Source organism: Chaetodon auriga, chromosome 11 (assembly GCF_051107435.1).
Source record: "Chaetodon auriga isolate fChaAug3 chromosome 11, fChaAug3.hap1, whole genome shotgun sequence".
Classification (NCBI taxonomy): domain Eukaryota; kingdom Metazoa; phylum Chordata; class Actinopteri; order Chaetodontiformes; family Chaetodontidae; genus Chaetodon; species Chaetodon auriga.
In genome coordinates, this window is record NC_135084.1 from 6,183,259 (window position 1) to 6,202,390 (window position 19,132).

Consider the following 19,132-nt stretch of genomic DNA (forward strand, 5'->3'; position numbering starts at 1 on the left):
CAGAGCTGTGAAACACTCTGTTTTAAGCACTTGTGTCATATATATACAAACTGAGCCAAACTGTGATTTTGGTAGTTTGTAAATGTAAAAGACAACAAATTTTATAGTGATTTCTTTGAAAAATCCTTCAGTGCTGCAGGTGACCATACCCATTTAAGTGTCCCGGTGTCCAGTGTAATAACTCATTCCTTTGGCCCAAACAGTGCATCACATTAAGATGAGTTTCACACGTTTCTGCATATTCTCTAACCTGTGAGCAGATTTGTGAGCCAGAGCAAGAAGGTGCAGCAGGACGTTCTCCTGGGACAAAGTCTTTCCATCGTCCCTCCACTGCAGCTCACTGCTGGAGCTCAACACACACAACACGGTGAGGACCTGAGAAGAGGAAGAGACACACAGGTTGTCACAGGAGTGAGAAATAAGATATTAATGGAGTCACTCATTTTCACCTCCATCTCTCTCTCTCTCTCACACACACACACACACACACACACACACACACACACACACACACACACACACATTTGGAGCTACTGGTGAGGGAAGTTGCTCAGGGCCATCCATCAACACAGCTTTGGTGTCCTCTCTGCAGTGCAGCTGGCAAGTTGCCCCGAGGGTATTTTTACCACACCGGTCAGATCCTCCCTATGCACACCCTAACCACGGGTACACAGCTGCCTTGCTCTCTCTTTCACACATACATGTATATGGATGCACAAGCGCATGCAAGCACACAAAGATGTGCAGAGCTGCAGACACATCCCAGCTTTCATCTGTATCTCCCTCTTTCATCCATGCAGTAATGTGTTCTTTGCCGTTCGTCTCCTCGTCGCATCCGTTCAGCTTAACCTCCTAAACTTGATTTTCTGCTTCCCTCACCCCTCGCCGCGTCCCCCTCCTCTCCATCCTTTCAATGCTGTTTTCTTTGCCCGGTCACTCCTCCAGAGAGGGAGGCAGCTGACCGAGTCAGAGGAGGAAAAGACTAGTTTTCCACTGCGTGAGACCCCCGTTAAAAACACACATCCAGCCGAGAACACATGTTGACATTCCTCCTGCATATCTCAATGATTATTATTTCTTTCAAGGGCCCAACCTGTTATTAGAGCTTTAAAATAAAGCTTGCTTTATAGGATCTGTGTGGGTGGAGAGCAGGACGAGCGGGTGCATGCAGTGTCGGTGTGTAAGCATCTGTGTGTGTGTTTATATTTGTGCATGTGAGCAGGAAAAAGACAAGGTAGCACGGTAGACCCCCTCGGCTGTTCTGAGACGGACAAAGCTAGAGCTAGCCACTAGCTAGTGAAACATAGTGGAGCATTTAGCAGCTTAAGAGGCAGACATTTTTCTCAGAACGGAGCCAAAAGGAGAGTGAAAATTAGACTTATATGTGAGGTGACCAGAAACACACTTATCTAAATGAATGCCAGATGTTTTCTAAAAGGATTTCTGTAACAACTGTATGATGTGGATGTGATATCATGTCAATGCTGTGCTTTCACTTTGTTTTTCGCTGCCACACACACTTTAAGCACAGTGCAAAAACACTGGCTCCAGAAAACTCTTAACAATAGCACACAGTGTGCACACGCAGCTGATGTTATCCACATTTCATACTGCTGGAGACAAGTCATTTGGAAACATCCTGATGCACCAACACGCAGTGCCAAACGACCACAGCAGCCCTCTACACCTGTCAGGGAGGTTGGTGGACATACAGTGCATTTTTCAGATAATACTTCATGGAGTCCATTGGCAACTCCAGTGAGAGTAAATCAATCACTGGGCCAGTGAAGCCAAGCTAGTGTCATTATTCTTTTGGCTACCGCATTTACCGCGTGACTGAAAACACGCACAGTTTAAATCCCGGCTACTGCCTGTGTGTTTTTCACTGTTCATCCACCCGTCTGTCTGCCAGGTATTCAACTGTTAGCTCCAACCCAGCTGGTCTGACCGTCTCTGCTGCTTCTGACTTTTACAAGCAGCTTTAATGAGCTCCTGTCTTGCAACACACTCGACTGCCCACATACTCAAATATACACAGTCACAGGAAAACATGCCAACTCAGGCGTACAGACTTCCATAGCCGTAACATGCAAATAAACAGTGACGCCCACCCTGCATGAACAGACACACACAAGCCCGTTAATAAACATTACACTCTACCCAGCTCACACTGTGGTGCTATCTAGCTCTTATTCTTTCTGTCCTTTTTAGCCATGGCAGCCTCAAAGCATCCCTGCTTTTCTCTGGTATTTTCTGGCATCCTTGGCAAAAGCGGATCCTGAGCCAAACCCTGACAGATTTCAACCAAAGAGAGCAAGACTGCCAGCTGAAATGTCACTACATGTCTTTTATTTAAATGTCAAAATCAAAATCAGAATGAATCCAAAACCCCAAACTGGCTATGGTTTGTGTAAAGAGAAAAACTTTTTCAGAGCAGAGTGATGTGAGGAGATCACCTGCTCCTCAAACCATGGCTCCATACAAATTCATACAGTAGCTGGTGTGACTCACAAAACCACAGGATGACTGGTTTCTTTGAGAGAAAAGAGTCAGAAGAACACAAACTCCAAACTTTCAAGAAACAGACATTAAAAACAGACTGCATGCTGCAAATCTGCACGTTTGTCTAGAAGCACTTTCCATTAAGCTTTGATTTCATGGGTCTGTCTTGAGCACTAAAGTGCACCATCATATGCTGCCAGGTAGTCAGCAAGCACGTCCAGGTCTGAAACAAGACAACACCCAGTTCACTTCATAGCCTCATTGATGCACACTTGTAATAACACCTGATCCTACTTAGACATGCTTTACTGTGGAGGGAAATAAAATAAAACTAACAAAGCATCTCCATGTATTTACATTTGTGTCAGTGTGTTGAGCAGTTAGTGTCACACAACCAGGAGCCACTTGACTGCTGGCAAATGCAGTCAAAGTATGAGCTGGGACAGACCCCGTGTGTCATTTCCTAATTTGTTTTTCATTGCAACAATAATTTCATTTTGTCTACAGGGACTAAAGGGACTGCTTCTGTGTATCTCTAGCAATTGGAAATAGAAATTTTACAATTTAGAATAAAGTACACAAACCCAAGAAACCCTATAAGCAGCCGTATATGGTGCTTTTTTATCTTTGCTTCATTGATATGTACTGAATATTGTGTAAAGTTTGAGAATGTGAAGAGTCACAGTTTCAGAGGCGTGCAGACTTCCATCTGTCCTGTTTCCTATGAGGCCTCTAATGCAGCAGATTCCTTAAACACATGTGTTATGAATAATGACTGAAGATGACAGGATAGTTTTCTTCAGACGCTGGAAGCACCATCACTGGAGAGACTAGCAGACCAACACTATGTCCTTGGTCGACTACTGCTCCCTGCTCCTCTCCCAGAATGCTTCACTGGAGTCCAGGGAGAGCTATGGAAACTGGCCCGTTGGGCTGGCTTGTCCTTGGCGCAGGGGAGGCTCCACTTAACAAGGCTGACACTTTAAACATTAACGGCTGCCCTGTAAAGCAGTGCCTGGCGAAGAATGCACAGCCAAACACACACATACACGGCAATGCCCCCAAAAGGTAAAACACAACACACATAAAACACACACACACGTCTGCAGCTGCATGCAGACTCACATACAGCCAGACTGTCCCAGCAGTGCTGAGTCATGTCAGCTCTGGAGGAGTAACAGAGCAGGACAGAGCATATGTGCAGGCTGCCTGTCCTCGCTTTATGATCACATTGAAATAAGACCGTCTGTCCCCAAACAGGAAATAGGCTGCATTTTCTCCTCCAAAACTTGTTAGAGTGGAAGCTTACAAAACCTCTCACGAGTGTGTGTAAGTTAGAGCGAGAGTTAGCCAGTCAGCTCGCTGCCAGCATGCTTGGCGTGTCCCCCTGCGGCCGATTAGCCTCTCACGCAAGCCTCTGCAAGATGGATTTGGACATTTAATCAATTTGCGGCGAAAGTCCCTGTGGCTCTGTAAAAACTGTGATGAATAGGAAAAACATATTTTTTGGTAAGGGTTCATCATTGTGCGATGACAGGAGTCTGAAATTATGCTGCTTATGGCCTGTCACAGACTTACACAAGGGATCATACACACACAGACACACACACTCGCGTCCGTAAAACAGCCAGACACACACACACAGGCTCTCAACAAACACTCAACTAACAAATGCACCTCCTGCATTGCTTCTGTGCGTATGTGTGTGTGGTCTCACCTTGGCCAGACACGGGGGGTGTGTCTCATGAAGAGCAAGGCTGATCAGGTTAGACAGGGTGGTCTCGTCCAGCCACTCAGGTCTCTTCTTTTCCTCTTCCTCTTCCCCCTCCTGCAGCCTCCTCAGGACCCCCTCCAGTGCCAGCTCCCTCACCTCGTACTGTGGGCACCGCAGCAGACTGTGCAGGAGCTGGCTCGTGAGCTGAGGGCCCCCCCAGAGCTCAGGGATATCCACGCTGGCACTGAGGGCCACCCGGGACAGGCTGAGCAGGTACTGGGTGCTGCCGGGCCCCAGGGTGGTAGAGGAAGTGTCGGAGGTGAGGAGGTCTGAGGCCATGAGGATGGACAGAGCTTCCTGACGGAGATCAGCGACTTCTGAATCTGACAAACACATGACAAACACATGAATCTTAAGGGTGGTTATCTTCCTACAACTGATTATTGAAACTGGGTGGTGCCAGTTTAGAATGGTGACACAAACACAAACCTATCTAATATCTGAGCATTTGATCTTTTGCCTCCTTTTTTAAAACAGCGTGAAACAAACTTAAAGAAGCTGCACGGAAAAACATGTTGGCTCCACTGAAATCTCCTGTCTACGTCAAGAATCATTTCAAGAGACACTGCCATCCATTCATAAGCTATCTAATATTCATCTGCTGATACTAATCATCATGTCATAAATCTGTCATTTAATATTGAGCGACATCACTATAATGAACCAAGAAATATTGTAAATGAGCCGCAGTTCATTCATTTTGCTGCTGAGGAGCAGTCTGATCAGATCAGTCTAGAAAAATGGGTTTTCATGCTGTCTATTTTTCCACATTTTTGGACACTGTCTGCCTTTCTTAGAGAGGCAACAGTAGAGAGAAGACAGGAAAAGAGGGCAGAGAGAGACGGAGGAATGACATGTGATAAGGGTTTAGGGGCCGTTCATGGTTGGCCACCAAGGTCCGCCATGATTTCTACATTTACAGGCGCAAAGAACAATTAAATCAGTATCACACACTAATATCTTGTCAATGTCACTATCAGATTGTATACAACAGGCAGCAGATTCCCACATTCTATTAAATAAATAATGACACTGAAGAGGAAATTGACGGAGGGGTCTATACGACTGATCGTCCCTCATGATCACCATGACCATTAATTAAGTCATGGAGATAAACAGCCAATCAAAGTCCATCACTGATGAAAGCACTCCTCTTGCTTTTCCTATTCACCAGAGTACTGTCAGAGCTACCTCTCATGCACCAGGTGCCAAATACTGCTCGGCAGTACAGCTCAATCCACAGTGCGTCAGTCACATTTGAATGGAGACATCATGAAGCATTTACTGTGCGTAATGGAGAACTACATCTGAATGCCAAAAAGCCATTACTTTAACAGATAGATTATGCATTCCATGTCCGAAAAGAGCTGAAACTACGCTGCTCTCTGTTCTGTTTACAAAAGAAAACTGAAAATCAGTGATTTTCTTTTGAATCCTACTGAAGCTGAATCTTCCCTGAGGATTAACGCAGTTCTAGCTCATCTTGACTATATTACGCCTTGCCAAGTATTTCTAAAATTGTACCATCTAAGTTTATTGAAATATTCCCGGTGGCTTAACGTCTGTAGATGTATCCAGTCCAATGTCTCTGCAAGCTAAACAAACACACACACAGTCCTTTGTGCAGCAAACAGATGCAGACAACAGGCCAGCCTGAAGAAGCCAGCGTCCTCTGGTCCTTTCTATTTTGACTTTTATAGGAAAGGCTGCGTCAGTGTCTGTTTGGAAATGCCCACGGCTGTGCCAAGCCAGCCACCTGTGAACATACACCATCGGGGAGCGATGGACACGCAAATAAACACACACGTGCACACACACATGCATTTCCTCTGAAATATAAGCATAATCCCGAGGCAGGGCAACTATAGAGTAACCCAATGCCGTTCTAAAGCTGTGCTCCTCCCTACAGTACTGCTCCAAGACTCCACACAGACCCTGCTTTGACAGCCAACTCAATTAGTTTAACACACGCACATAAGCACATGCGCATGCGCGTGCGCACACACACACACACACACACACACACACACACACACACACACACACACACACAGAATGCTTATGAAACCCGGTGCAACTCAATCTGGGCCTGCTGCGCCACTCAAAACGTGGCCTGACAAAAGAGCGGGAAATGCCGCATTCCTCCAGAGATGGGCCAGGTTACCGTGGAGACAGGCCAGGTTACTATGGAACCTGATCCTCAAAGGGGGGTCTTGGGCCAAATAAGCATACCCTAATGGTTTTAATGGGGGGTAGGGGCACAGTAATGACACCGATGATGAAGGGAGCGGAGAGAGGAGGATGACTGAAGGAGAATGTGAGCGTGTCAAAGGGAAAACGGCTGTCTGTCATGGTGGAGGAGAGACACATGGAGTGTGTGTGTGTGTGTGTGTGTGTGTGTCAAAGAGTTGTAGGAACAGCATGCTGCCACTATCTCGTCACACACTCGTGCATTCAACTGTCCTGATTTATACCTGACTCTCACACAAAGATACACAAAACCATCGCACACCCGCCAGAGCTTAAACAAACATTAAAGGGAAGCAAATCAAGAAGCAAGGAGGCCCCCCCTCCCCAAAAAAAATACTTTCTTTCAACTGACTCCAAATGCACTCATTAAAGACAGAGAGAAAAAGAAAGGCAGAACGAAAGAAAGAAAACAAAAAGTGAAGGAAAGAGGAAAAAGAGCAAATGCAGGAGGAAATCAGAGACTAAGAAAGAGAAAGAGGAAAAACATCATTAGTCAGGATGCGAAGCTGTTTTTTATGATGACCTCTATTAAAATAGAGTCTGTGGAGGAGGGGGGAGTACTCAGGCATTCCCTCAGCAAATGAAAGGCGTTCCTACGAGGGCCATTTCAATGTGATTTTTCATGTCTGATCATAAACAGCCATTGTTCTCCCACAGCTGTGTTTATTTTAATCTGTGTCTACAGCACTTGTGTCTCTTTATGCTGCCCGTGAGCAAACCTGCAGCTGGGCTACGTCCAGACTCCATTAAATTGTGATTATTGTTTGATATTTCGGGATACTCTCGGATGAGGCCTGGCTCAGTGGATTACAACGTGAGCGAAGCATTGAGACCGTTCAGACTGGCGTGTTAATAAATGTTAGTGCAGATCTCGGAGGAGAGTTTATGTGTTATTGCTCTAAATGCTGTTTCACAGATGTATAAAACTACTAAAGATGTGGCCAAAACCAAGTGTGAGGATGAAGAGGACGCTAATGTGGCTCTGTGGATAGCAAGGTCAGCTGGTCATCAATCATCACTAATCACTTCCAAGAATAAAGGAAATCCTGTTTTTCCAAAGCCCAGGCCACATCTTCAAAGTGTTTGTTCTGTCCTCTCAACAGTCCAGAAGTCAAAAATATTCAATTTACCATCAAATAAACCCAAGTAAAACAGGAAATCTATACCCAATAATCAAAATTCAAATGCCAAATTAACTTTCTGTTAAGTGACAAACTGACAAACTATTTCAACTTTGCTTTGGTTTGTGGCCAACTCATTACTGGAACTGAACTGATTTACTCCTTGACTGATTTACAGAACAACCAAAGTTTACAAAGCTTATGGTGGATAGTCACATTCATGTCTAGAGGGACATGTTGCAATGCACATGCAACATTTTTAGTCCCACAAACTGAGAGAAGAGGGAAGCTGATACGTGTGATCCAGTGTCATTGCTAGCCATACCACTCCTGTCGAGCACAAGCACAAATATGCATCAGGGTCACTCTACAACCTTCCTGGAATCAAAACATGGACAGAAGTCAGGCTTGGTTTTGGTCAGTGGTTGTGCTGATTTCCACTGTGCAGTTGTCATGTTTTAGTGAAGAAACCTGAGACCTGAAAGAAGCAGCCATAACATCGAGTTACAGACGTACAACATGGAGATGCAGTTGTTGAACTGCAGAACTTTGAAAGTGTATGAAGATGATCCACCAAACAGGTAAATAACACATGTGGGGAAAACGAAAACGCTCTCTATGAAGTCATTCTTTAGAGAACTAGATTCATAGGATCTGTAGGTTTTATGTTCAGGGCATATTTGAGCTAACCTGTGTAAAGGTTTATGTGGAGCAGGTCAAATATTGAAACTAAATGTAACCACGACATCTGGTTTAAATGAACCTGCTCCGACCTTACAGTTGGTGCTTTAGGGTATGATGGGTCCTGATGGAGGACGGAGGGCCAGCGATGGTCCAGAGAACACTTCATAATCCAAACTAAACTGTGACCGAGCAGCCAAGTCCACTCCAATAACACCAGCATTTTAACACCGTGCTTTTAAAGAGGTGTCACTGGGACACAGTCAGACGCAGAGTGAAAGACCACGTGTGACGTTCCAGCGTGTTATGCAATGCTTGAGCACTGGTGATGATGCTATCTGTAAGTGTGCGTGTGTGTCATGTTGAGTAAATGAAGAGTTTGGTTTGTACTGATGTAGCACCAAAACTGGATTTGATGTAAATGTGTGTGTGTTTGCGTGTGTGTGTGTGTGTGCCAGTTAGCTCACCGGTCCTCCATTAGCAGCGTCCATAGCCCGCTGAAAGCTGGCAGTGACGGCGCTTCGCTGTGACGAGCGAGAACTTCAGCTTCCACATGCTGTCCCATGCAAGCACACAGCTGGATTTCACATCAGCTCCCACCATCATTACCCAAACTGTGAAAAACAAACCCCAGACGCTACGTGTGTGTGTGTGTGTGTGTGTGTGTGTGTGTGTGACACAATGTGAGAGCTGACCTCCTTCTCATGCTGATGGAGCTTTACAATTTGCTGAGGTCCCTCCCTCTAATTTACCCTAAAAGCTTGGTCCCTAGATATACATACGGGTGTGTTTATAGGCTGCTCGTTGTCCTAAAAGTGTCTAAGTGTTATAAATAAAAGCAAGCCAGAAAATGACGACCTTGTCTGTCACCCACAGTAGCTGTTAGATTCCTAAATTCATGAAGAAGTTTTACTACTTTACAGGCCACGTTACTGTTAAATAATACTGCAGAATGTTGGCCAAAAACTATATGACAAAAGCAGTGCATCCACAGGAGGGACAATGGAGAGCAAAGGAAAGCTCCACAGTGAAGCTCTGCTCTCTACTGAGCCAAAATGTGAACTGTTTTGGCTTTTGAGGCTCTAAAACCGAGCAAAGCCTTTTTGTGACCCGTCGTCACAGTCTGCATGTGGATCTGATAATGTCAAATCATTCAACATTAACGGAGAAAAGTCTGAAACGACTTAATCATTTTTAGGCAGAATTGTTTTTTCCCCTCTTCGTCATCCCTCGGATGTATCTCGCAACCCTTTTCGGGGTCCTGACCCCAAGTTGGGAACCATGGTTCTAAAGGGTGTAATGTGCGGACTGTAGTATTTCATGAAAGGAGGAGGAACACAAACTTCTTCTCTTGCAGCGGTTGGTGCATAATTCCGCCTCAAAAAAGCCCAAAAAGTTAAATGGGTACGAGTGTCCAAATATGGAACTACATGGCTTACCAAGATGTCAGAGATGAACATCAATCTCTTGTGCTAAAGTTGCTAGAAGTCTAATTATGGTAACATGCTTTTTTATGAGACAGATTGAATTTAAAGGATAGGTTTGGATATTTCCAAGGCTATCTTAATACAACACTCACATGCCGTACATGTATGAACACTGAGAGCGTTAATGGCGGCTGTAAAGGCCATGAAGAAATGTCTTCCTAATGCGAGAAAAAACACTAAATCGGTCCTTGTTCTACAAAAAGCGCATAAAAATACGTTGATGGAAACACGACTTATTTGCGTCTCCTTTTTCCTCGTTTCCTCCACCTTCCTCTCACCAAACGTTTCAGCTCCTTTTACTGGCATGGCTGGAAAGCAAAGAAACAGAGGGCTGGCGGAGGTTGAGATGAAGCAATGGACAGTGGGGGCTTTTTTATGAGTCTGCATGGATCAAAGGGCCAGGGCAGAGAAATGTGTGCGAACGCACACTAACGCACACATGCACAAAGACCTGTGTTCAGAGCCGAGAGGAACTGGCTGGTAAATGCAAAGTTCCAACTTAATACAGGGTGCCAGTTAAAAGGGGAAAAAAGAGAAGCAATATTGAAAAAGCCAATTGTTCGCCCCTCTACCCCTGGTGCCAGGCCCTCTTAAGAGCCTGCCGCTTTCATGTGAACTCGCCCAACCTGTGGCTCTTTAACTCAACATCTGATTTGTCTGAAAAGTGCAATTACACAAGGGGAAAAAAGGTGAGGGATTGGAAATAAGAAGTAGAAAGACAGACCAGCGGAGGCCTCACACACCACCACGGAGGGGCTGAGAAATGAAGCCAAAGACAGACTTATGATAATAATAGAGAGGCATTAGAGGTGTGTAAGCTAGAGGGAGCTTATTTAGTTATGTAAGGAGGAGAGCCAAGTCGGGCCAGGCCGGGTCCTCGATCTACAGGCTTGTTTTGAGAAATCCTCGGTATTTCCACTGTCAAGACGAACATGTGTTCAGCACATGGCCAACCGAAAACATAAGTGCCTCCCCCGCCTCTCCCTTTTTTTCCTCTCTGTACAGCACTCCAACACAAACTGGGTCATAGGCACAATCCCACCATCTGTCAGAGATCGCTCGCCTTCAGTTTCACATTCCTCCACTGCGGAGACCCCCACCGGCCTGCGCACATGTGCACACAACCGCACCACGTACACAGACATAGACACACACACACACACACACACACACACACACACACACACACACACCTCAGGGGGCTTCTCTGAACTGCCCGAGACATGAAGCTGACTTCTGTCAACAATCAGTCTAAATGGAGAGAGCAGCGGACAGCCTCGCCAGCAAACGCTGCAGGGTTGCCTGTTCAGAAGTATAAATTCACAGCAAATGGAGGGCACGCAGTTGCTGTTTACTGAGCAGATAAACTCCCCAGCAACTGGCTGGCATCAGCAAAAGAGCATCTAAATCACGATCAAGAGGAAAACAAGGGTGAAAACAAACTTTTTCAAAACCGCGTTCAAGATCAACAACATTCTAGTGTTTACCACTCAATATGAGACTTCGATATACAGTAAAATCTACTAATGTAATAAAAGAAAGTCACTATTAAGTCCTCATTACATGTAGTATTCATATTAGTATAATTACTATTGAATAGTAGCATAAATATCATTGTATGGTAACTTATTACCCTAAATGTATCAGTTCTTATCTGGTGAATTTTCTTCTTTACTGTACTTAATTTAAGTACATAAAGATCTTTGAAGATATATTGTATATATTCCTCCATAAAGATGCGGTTTTGTGAGTATTTTGTACTCAAAGGACCATTTTAAGGACAGCTGTGTAATGTAACATTTAGCTAACATTGTGGTGATGTTACAGGACCTGTCTTTGTGGTCCTGTTCAATGTGTTGGCACGACTAGAATTAGACTAGAAAGACTAGAAATATTCCATCTACTGGGGTTCTTCCACGCTTGTCTGGTGCAGATCACATGACCTCTGCTGTGTCGGCCTGTTGGTTCGGTTTGTTTGGGCTCGTGTGAGAAATGTCAGCTGAAATCTGGTGCAGACTAAACAACTGCAAAAGGTCTCAGTCTGCTTCCAGGTGAACTCTGGTTTGGTCTGTGTGAGACGGGAAAGCAAAACAGACCAATCACAGGATTTTACGATGGTAGATATGTGATTTTTAGTATGTGTTCAAAACATAAAGTACTGTTTCATCTTGATTGGTCAGGATAGTGATCTTAAGCCATCTGTCTAATCTGTCTACAGTGTAGTTATGGAAGCTCATGTAACCATGTGACCCAAATGGACATGACCATGTGGGTGCATGGGTTCTCCTTGATATATAAGAAAGTGAAGAAGAGTAGTATTTCTGTCCTGTTCCAGGCCCTCAAATGCAGCGACCCCCACATTATTTACTCACCATGAAGGAGACTGATCTTGGGCCCACACAGGCACACCAACACATCCAGAAAGGCTCCTCTGGTCACCACGCAGCTATTTTGTCTGAATAGAGAGGAAAAAAACAAAAATGGTGTTTCTTTGATGAACCTTGGATAATCAGCTTTGCCTTTGATCCAGCACAGAGAACTGAAGAAAATCAGTTTGACCTCAGAAAGACACACTAAGTTTGTTCTTAAGAACCTTTTATAGTAATCACTCTGCTTAAATGTTCCTCAACCACCTCAAGGGAAAGAGATAATACTGCAGCCTCCAGTCTATTCCGAAGTAAGATCATAGATGAATGTGGGTCATTGGACATTTGGAACTCAGTGACACTTTTGCTTTTGATGCATATCAATGGGATCTCTATGCCTGAGCTCATGCCCCTCAGGCTCATCACTGTGACAGTAAAATCGGGTATTTTAAGAGCATGAAAGTTTATTCGGACTCTAAATAAAAGTTGACTCAAGTTACACTTACTAGTTTTTTCCCCAGAGCAACTACCATCAATATTTCATTGACATAAAACTCTATATTTTTAAGATCCAGTGTTTTGTGTGCAATCTCAGTGAGCCTCAATACAAGGTGTGTTTTTATGTGCAGCTAGGTGTATATCATAAGCTTTGTGTGCCTACGATTTCATTTCCGACATCGGGTTGGGTTGAGTTGAACATACTAAAAAACCCATCAAATAAAACGTGAAACTTCACAAAATATCATAATATAATTGCAAACAATGAGCTGAAAACAATGGTTCCAATCGGGTACATGTACCTAGAACTAATAAATAAATCCTCCCTTCATGAAGGTCCTAATGTTTATGCTGAGACTGCTTCAGAGAGGCGTTCAGTCACATGCACAGCCACTCTGGAGGATGCAGTTTGTGCAGCTGTTGAGCTGTATCAAACAGTGAGCTTATTTACTCTGCCCTCATTGATATAAATGGGTCGGACATAGTGTAATATCAGAAACACCTCTCAGTGTTAATTTAAAGCTGTGCATGCGTGTGACATGCCCCCAGTCTACATTCTACATACTGTGTGTGTGCCAGCAGTCAAACCTGAACTTGTGACACTAGAAGAGACAAAGGTGTTACTAATAACTAATAACATGACGATGGCTCTGTTCTGCTCAAGTGACCCGGTAAACCATGACAGTGCATACCAGAACACTGAAGCTGAAGCAGCTAGATGGAATTCAGACATCACTCATTAAATTATTTATCATGACACATATTGTGCAGACTGGTGATCAGGCTCATCACAGCAAGAGAGCAGACAAGTCTGATTCTGGAAGCAACCAAACCGTCCTGGTTATGTTCAGAATTAAGAGACCTGTTTATTATTTATGTTGAACAGAGTCAATCATTGAGTTGACAAAATGCCAGAAAATGGTGAAAAAAATTATCTAAGCCAAAGATTATGTCTTTAAAATCTGTGAGCAATAGTCCAAAACATTCCATTTTCAACAACAGAAAAGAGGAAAAACCAGATAATCATCACATTTGAGAAGCTGGAGGCAGAAACTTTAGATGACTGACACTTAATTAATGATTTTAAAGCTGCAGTTGGTAACTTGTATAAAAGTAATTTTTTGTCATATTTGCTAAAACTGTCCCTATGCCCAGACAGCAGTACATCAAACATGTAATCTTTGAAAAAAAAAAAAAACGGCTCCATTTGTCCCACCTACTGCCCCTACTGCGATTTGCAAGAATCCACCGCGCCTGACACAAAACAACCAATCAGAGCCAGAGGAGCGTCTGAGGGAGTGTCTGACATCTGTCAATCACTACTCACAGCTCAAGCTCACTCAAGCTATGGCGGAGCAACAGCCACCTGCAAAGGAGAAACTGCCCATACCGCCGCTGCCAATGACAGCATATACGGCTAAGATAACAAATAACCATAAAGCTAATATGGTGATTGTTACAGTAACACTCTGCAGCGCGTACGGTATGTTAGTGACTGTGATGTAGCGACTGGGCAGAGTTAGCTTGTTTCCGATGCTAAGGCTAACGTTACTGGTTGTCACGGCAGCCGCGCAGACGCTGCAGGGAGGAGGGGCTTGGAGGCAGGGCATGAGTGCAGCGGAGAGGGAGGGGGAGTGACGTGAAACTTGTGTTGGTTCAAATTTTCAGGCTAAGTCTGCTCTCTCCTCCATTTTACCTACTGCAGCTCTAATTCCGGTTTCTGATGTTTTGGAATATTTTAGAACCTGGATGTTCCACTAAGTGCTTTAGATTGGCGCCTGTTATTCTTCTGCTCTTAGATTTTTTATTTATTTATTTATTTTTTATTGTTTTCATTTTGATTTTGTGGCACATTTATTCTATTGGTCTTATTTTAATTACCTGCAATTGATGGTTACAGGTCTGCCAGCTACTCTGGGCAGGGCAGTTGGAAAAAATGATTTGTCATCACAATGAAATATATCTTGTTAATTAAAGATGAAATAAATACAAAAGTAAAATCATTGCTTGGCCGGTGGTTTCAGCATTATTCCTGTTAGTTACTGCATGCGTTTGGACAATAGACGAGAGTCATTTAAATGTCAGCCTCTAAAACAAAAAGTCACTGTACAGCTGGCCAACAGCATTTCTGTACAACAGAAGATGCTCAATAGGACAGTGATGTTTGTTTGTGTGTGTTTTCATTTTTGGTGAGTCCTTAAAGCCTAAACCCTCAAAGTGTGGGACCATCACATGAGATGCCCGCAGCTGTACGATCACAGATTTCATTAATTCTCATACAGTTTACACACACACACACACACACACACAAGCAAAAGCTGGAAAAGAGGAAACAGTTGTAATTATTTCTTCTGAAGACTCTGGTTTCACAACAGTCATCGTGTATTATAGAGTGATTACTGTTATGTTATTTGTGAGGGCTATCATAAATGTGTTATATCTTCCTATGGCTTGTGTGTAAATGAGTCAGCATGCGGGGGCAGTGTGAAGTGTGTGTGTGTGTGTGTGTGTGTGTGTGTGTGTGTGTGTGTTCAATCCAGGGTCTAACCACAGCACTGTGAAAGCCCACAAGTGTGTGTGTGAAAACAAGGGAGACAGTGTGTGAGCTTGATGTCACGTTTTCATCACTCAGATATTAATAAGACACACGCCCCCACACAAAATCCTCTACACACTTCACACACACATACACAATACACGTGACAGAGCATGGGAAGAGAGAGGGGTGTGTGTGGTGTGTGTGTGTGTGTGTGTGTGTGGCTTAAGTGAGAACAGATTTGGGCAGGGATGAGTCCTGTGAAGTGGGTTGACTGTGTTTATGTGTGTATGAATGTGAGGTAACATTATAAAAGAGGCTGTAAGGAAATGAATCATTAGATCACAATCCAAACAATACACTGGAGAGGCTTTAATAGGCTGGTACTGGGCCTCATGTACCACCACAAAGCCAAAGTCAACTGTAGCGAGCTACATGAGTGTCTGCAGTCATCTTTACAGCGTTGACACCCTCTTGGAGCCAGAAAAAGTCCAAAATGACACAACGCAAAGACGGTGTGAGGCCAAAACCCAACACTGACTCAGAGCAGACGAACAATGCATTCCATCCTTTTTGGAAGGTGGCCGCTTCAAATTAGTGGTGTTCTGGAAGAGAGAGGAGGTTTTCTTTTTCCAAAAACAGAGATGCTCTGACCTGTGTTGTCCTTAGATCTGGGCGCCGGGCTCTGCGGCGCTGCATGATCAAACGGACAGACGGTGGGCGCGCTCTGGTGAGCAAGAATTCACCTCGTCATCTTAATAAAGGCTCATCAGTGTAACCAAGCGAAGCTAGCAGGGCTAGTGTTGCTAACCCAGCGACCCTGTACTATCTGGTGCAGGCCGCAGCATGGGGAGAGACTGGAGACCCAGGCCTGACCTCAGCCAGGCAGGAGGGGGCCCACAGGGTAATCTGTGCCCCATCTTGAGGCCTCGATCTTGGGTGAGAGGGCCAGAGGTAGAAGGGGGAGATGAGGAGGAGAGGGGGGGGGGCTGCGGATGGGACAGCAAGCGGTCTCTTTGAAATGGAAGCCTGGGCAGGACATGAAGCGGACACAGCCGGGGAGGGGATGAACGGTAAGACAAGGAGCTATTCTTCTGGTGAGCCAGTTGGAAGAGCGGGAGGGATGCTTATCTCTGCGTGTATGCATGCGTGTGTGTGTGTGCGCGCGTGTGTCTAGGATTACCGAGAAGCGAGCCACATGCGCTGACGGAGGGCTGCGTTGATGCCATTTCCTGCTGGCAGGGGTCTGTGTGAGTCAGTCTGGTAGGAGCGCAGCAGAAACAGGACCTGCATACACACAAATACACATACACCTGAATTCACACAGTATATGTCGATCAACGATCATTTACTACATTTATATATGAGCGTGCTCTCCCTCCATCAGTGTGGATTCCCCCTGAATGTCCACAGTCTGAAGATGTGCCAAAACTCTAAAGGCCAGCAGGTATCAATATGCTTGCTGTCTATATTATATTTCTCCCTGTGACTGACTGGCCTTCAGGGTCAGTCTGCATCATGCACAATATATTCAGAGATAGGATCAGCTGGACATGATGACTGCGTGCAGAAAATAGATGTTTGATCACACTGCCAGTACTTCACAACTGCATTTTAAAGTAACATCATTTATACACATTTGCATATTTTTTAGGGAAATATAACATTAGGTTAATTACTCTTGAGGGACGGTGAGCAGTGACAGGAGCGAAGCAGCTGTTTAAAAAGCCATCTAGTATCCACATTGATAATGAGAGATGATGTGAGGATCAGACACAAACCTTTCCAGAGGGAAAGCCTGATTTGTAACTGTACAGTCACTGCATGTGGACTTATACTTTATATGTTTAGTTTATTCATCAAAATCCTGTACAGGGACTAATCCAGAGTGAGGCAAAAGTTGGAAATCACACTGAAATTGAGTTTGTACCTCGTCTGTGAGTACATGTCTTTGTCCTGGTTGGGTCTTGTTTGAGACTCAGGCAGCCTCAAACAATCGCACATTTCAGACTGGGTGGCTCTCAAGAGTCTCTTCAAAATCAACAAAAAAAAAAAAATCATGTTTGAGGACACAATGTTGAGTCAAACAGCCAGAGGCATGTTAATGCTGCACAGTAATCTAAACAACTGCTGGGCCCTGGGAAGTACCCTTTAACCACACATGAAACACGCTGCCCGCCATAGGTAACCATCCTTCCTGTCACTGGACCTCTCGCCCCTGTGGCGTAAATATGTGACTTCAAACAATACGTAAACAGCTGCAGTGAATGTAGTGAATGTAATGGTGAGAGAAAACATTGAAGAATTCTCAAAACGTATGTTTCCCATTGAAGATGAAATCATTCTTTTCTCTGTGGCTGATGTGACAGTGTGTGACTGAGCCAGTTTGTAGCAGGTGGACTGGTGGTTGGGAGTGTTCAGAGGCCAGGACACAGGCTGGTTGGCTGGCTGGCTGGCTGGCTGGCTGGCTGGCTGGCTGGCCGGCTGGGGTGTGTATTCTGGGCCTTGGTAAGTATACTCTTTAAGCCGGGGCCACGGCCACAGACCAGTAGGAAGCCATTCATTACGCTGCGCAGGGAAGGAAACGTGGGGAAAAACCAGGCCGACCACGTAGCACCAAGCCTGGCCACTGAGTCCCGGCCTGCCCCTTCTCTTCTCCTGCAGTCTCCACGCCCAGGCAACACCCACTGGCTCATACAAACAGCTTCCACACCCCTGGGTCCTTCTTCCTCTAGCTGTCACTCTCTAAGGACTTTTCCACCTACAAGGAGCCAGTGCTGGAACCGATTCCCGAACCGAGTATTGAACATTTCCAAGTGATCCCACTGTCAAAAACGTTCTAAATCATCAGTCACACTTAAACTATTCCCTGCAAATATTCACTTCTTATTGACTTGCCTAAATGTCATGTGACTGACAAATCCAAGAATGTGTCTGTAGTTTCACTGTTGCCGCCAACCAGTTTTGGCAGATTCCCAGGTTACAGCTCACCAGCGTAGAGCTTCATCCTACAAATGTACACATTTGACCAACTGACACAATGATCTCTTGACACATCTTATGTATGACAAAGGAGAAGCTATTATTCTAGTAGAGTCGTATCACCCTGCTGTTTCAATACAGACTACAAAAATCTTGATTACCTAAGTTGGACCAGTGGCATCACCTCTGGTTTGGTGCTTAGTGCAGGGCAATTTTGTTGGACTTGCGATAAGTTTGGTAAACCTTAAATCAGAAAATTCAGCTATGTTCTGGCCTCAAGAACTTGCAACAGTGCAACCAAAAACAACATTTCGAGGGCAGAGAAATGTCACCATTTAAACCCAACCAAGACAGCACGAGTAGTGAGGAGATTTTATTTTTAGGAAAATTGACGAGACACAAGAAATGTCTTCGTCAAATGCAGCTTTGGACGATGTATTAACATAAAAACTGTAAATTCTAGCTCAGTGGTCATCAAATCATCTGACCTGGCATTACACTCTACTACATGTCATGTCTGAGGTGACGTGGAAGTTTCTGGCTTCTCCTCAGAATCGTCTAACTTGGCTGCTTTTTGCTTACTCGCTGTTGAAACCTGCAAACCAAAGGAGATTCTCAGTGGTTGTTGGCAGGCTTTGTGTTGATTGCTTTGTGTTCAGCGCTATTACATGCAGTTGTGGCACTGGTTGACTCATTCAGAAGCACAGGGCAGCTCATTAAAAGGTTGGTTTTGTAGCAGCACCAGTGCCAGCACTGGTTCCAGTGTCAGTAGCGCAGCCCCATGTCTTCATTCCCTCTCCCTCCACTCGGCAGCTACTCCTCATCCACCGGGTTGGGAAGTCCCTGCATGGGAAGCTCAACCGGCTCAATCCAGCCCGGCGTGGAGAAAACCGGAATATTTATAGAAAACGCTGCATCCCTGTTCCTCCTCTCAA

The 19,132-nt window shown here is 44.7% G+C and overlaps 1 protein-coding gene across 1 annotated transcript in view; it reads right to left on the reverse strand.

Moving 5' to 3' along the window:
• Nucleotides 1–19,132, reverse strand: part of thada (THADA armadillo repeat containing) — an 83,327-nt gene that overhangs the window by 14,427 nt on the left and 49,768 nt on the right. Inside the window, exons 30-33 of the mRNA XM_076742968.1 lie at nucleotides 16,399–16,502; nucleotides 12,188–12,270; nucleotides 4,220–4,599; nucleotides 251–375 (exon numbers count right to left, since the gene is read on the reverse strand). Of these exons, the coding sequence (XP_076599083.1) occupies nucleotides 251–375; nucleotides 4,220–4,599; nucleotides 12,188–12,270; nucleotides 16,399–16,502 (692 nt within the window). The remainder of the gene's footprint in view (nucleotides 1–250; nucleotides 376–4,219; nucleotides 4,600–12,187; nucleotides 12,271–16,398; nucleotides 16,503–19,132) is intronic.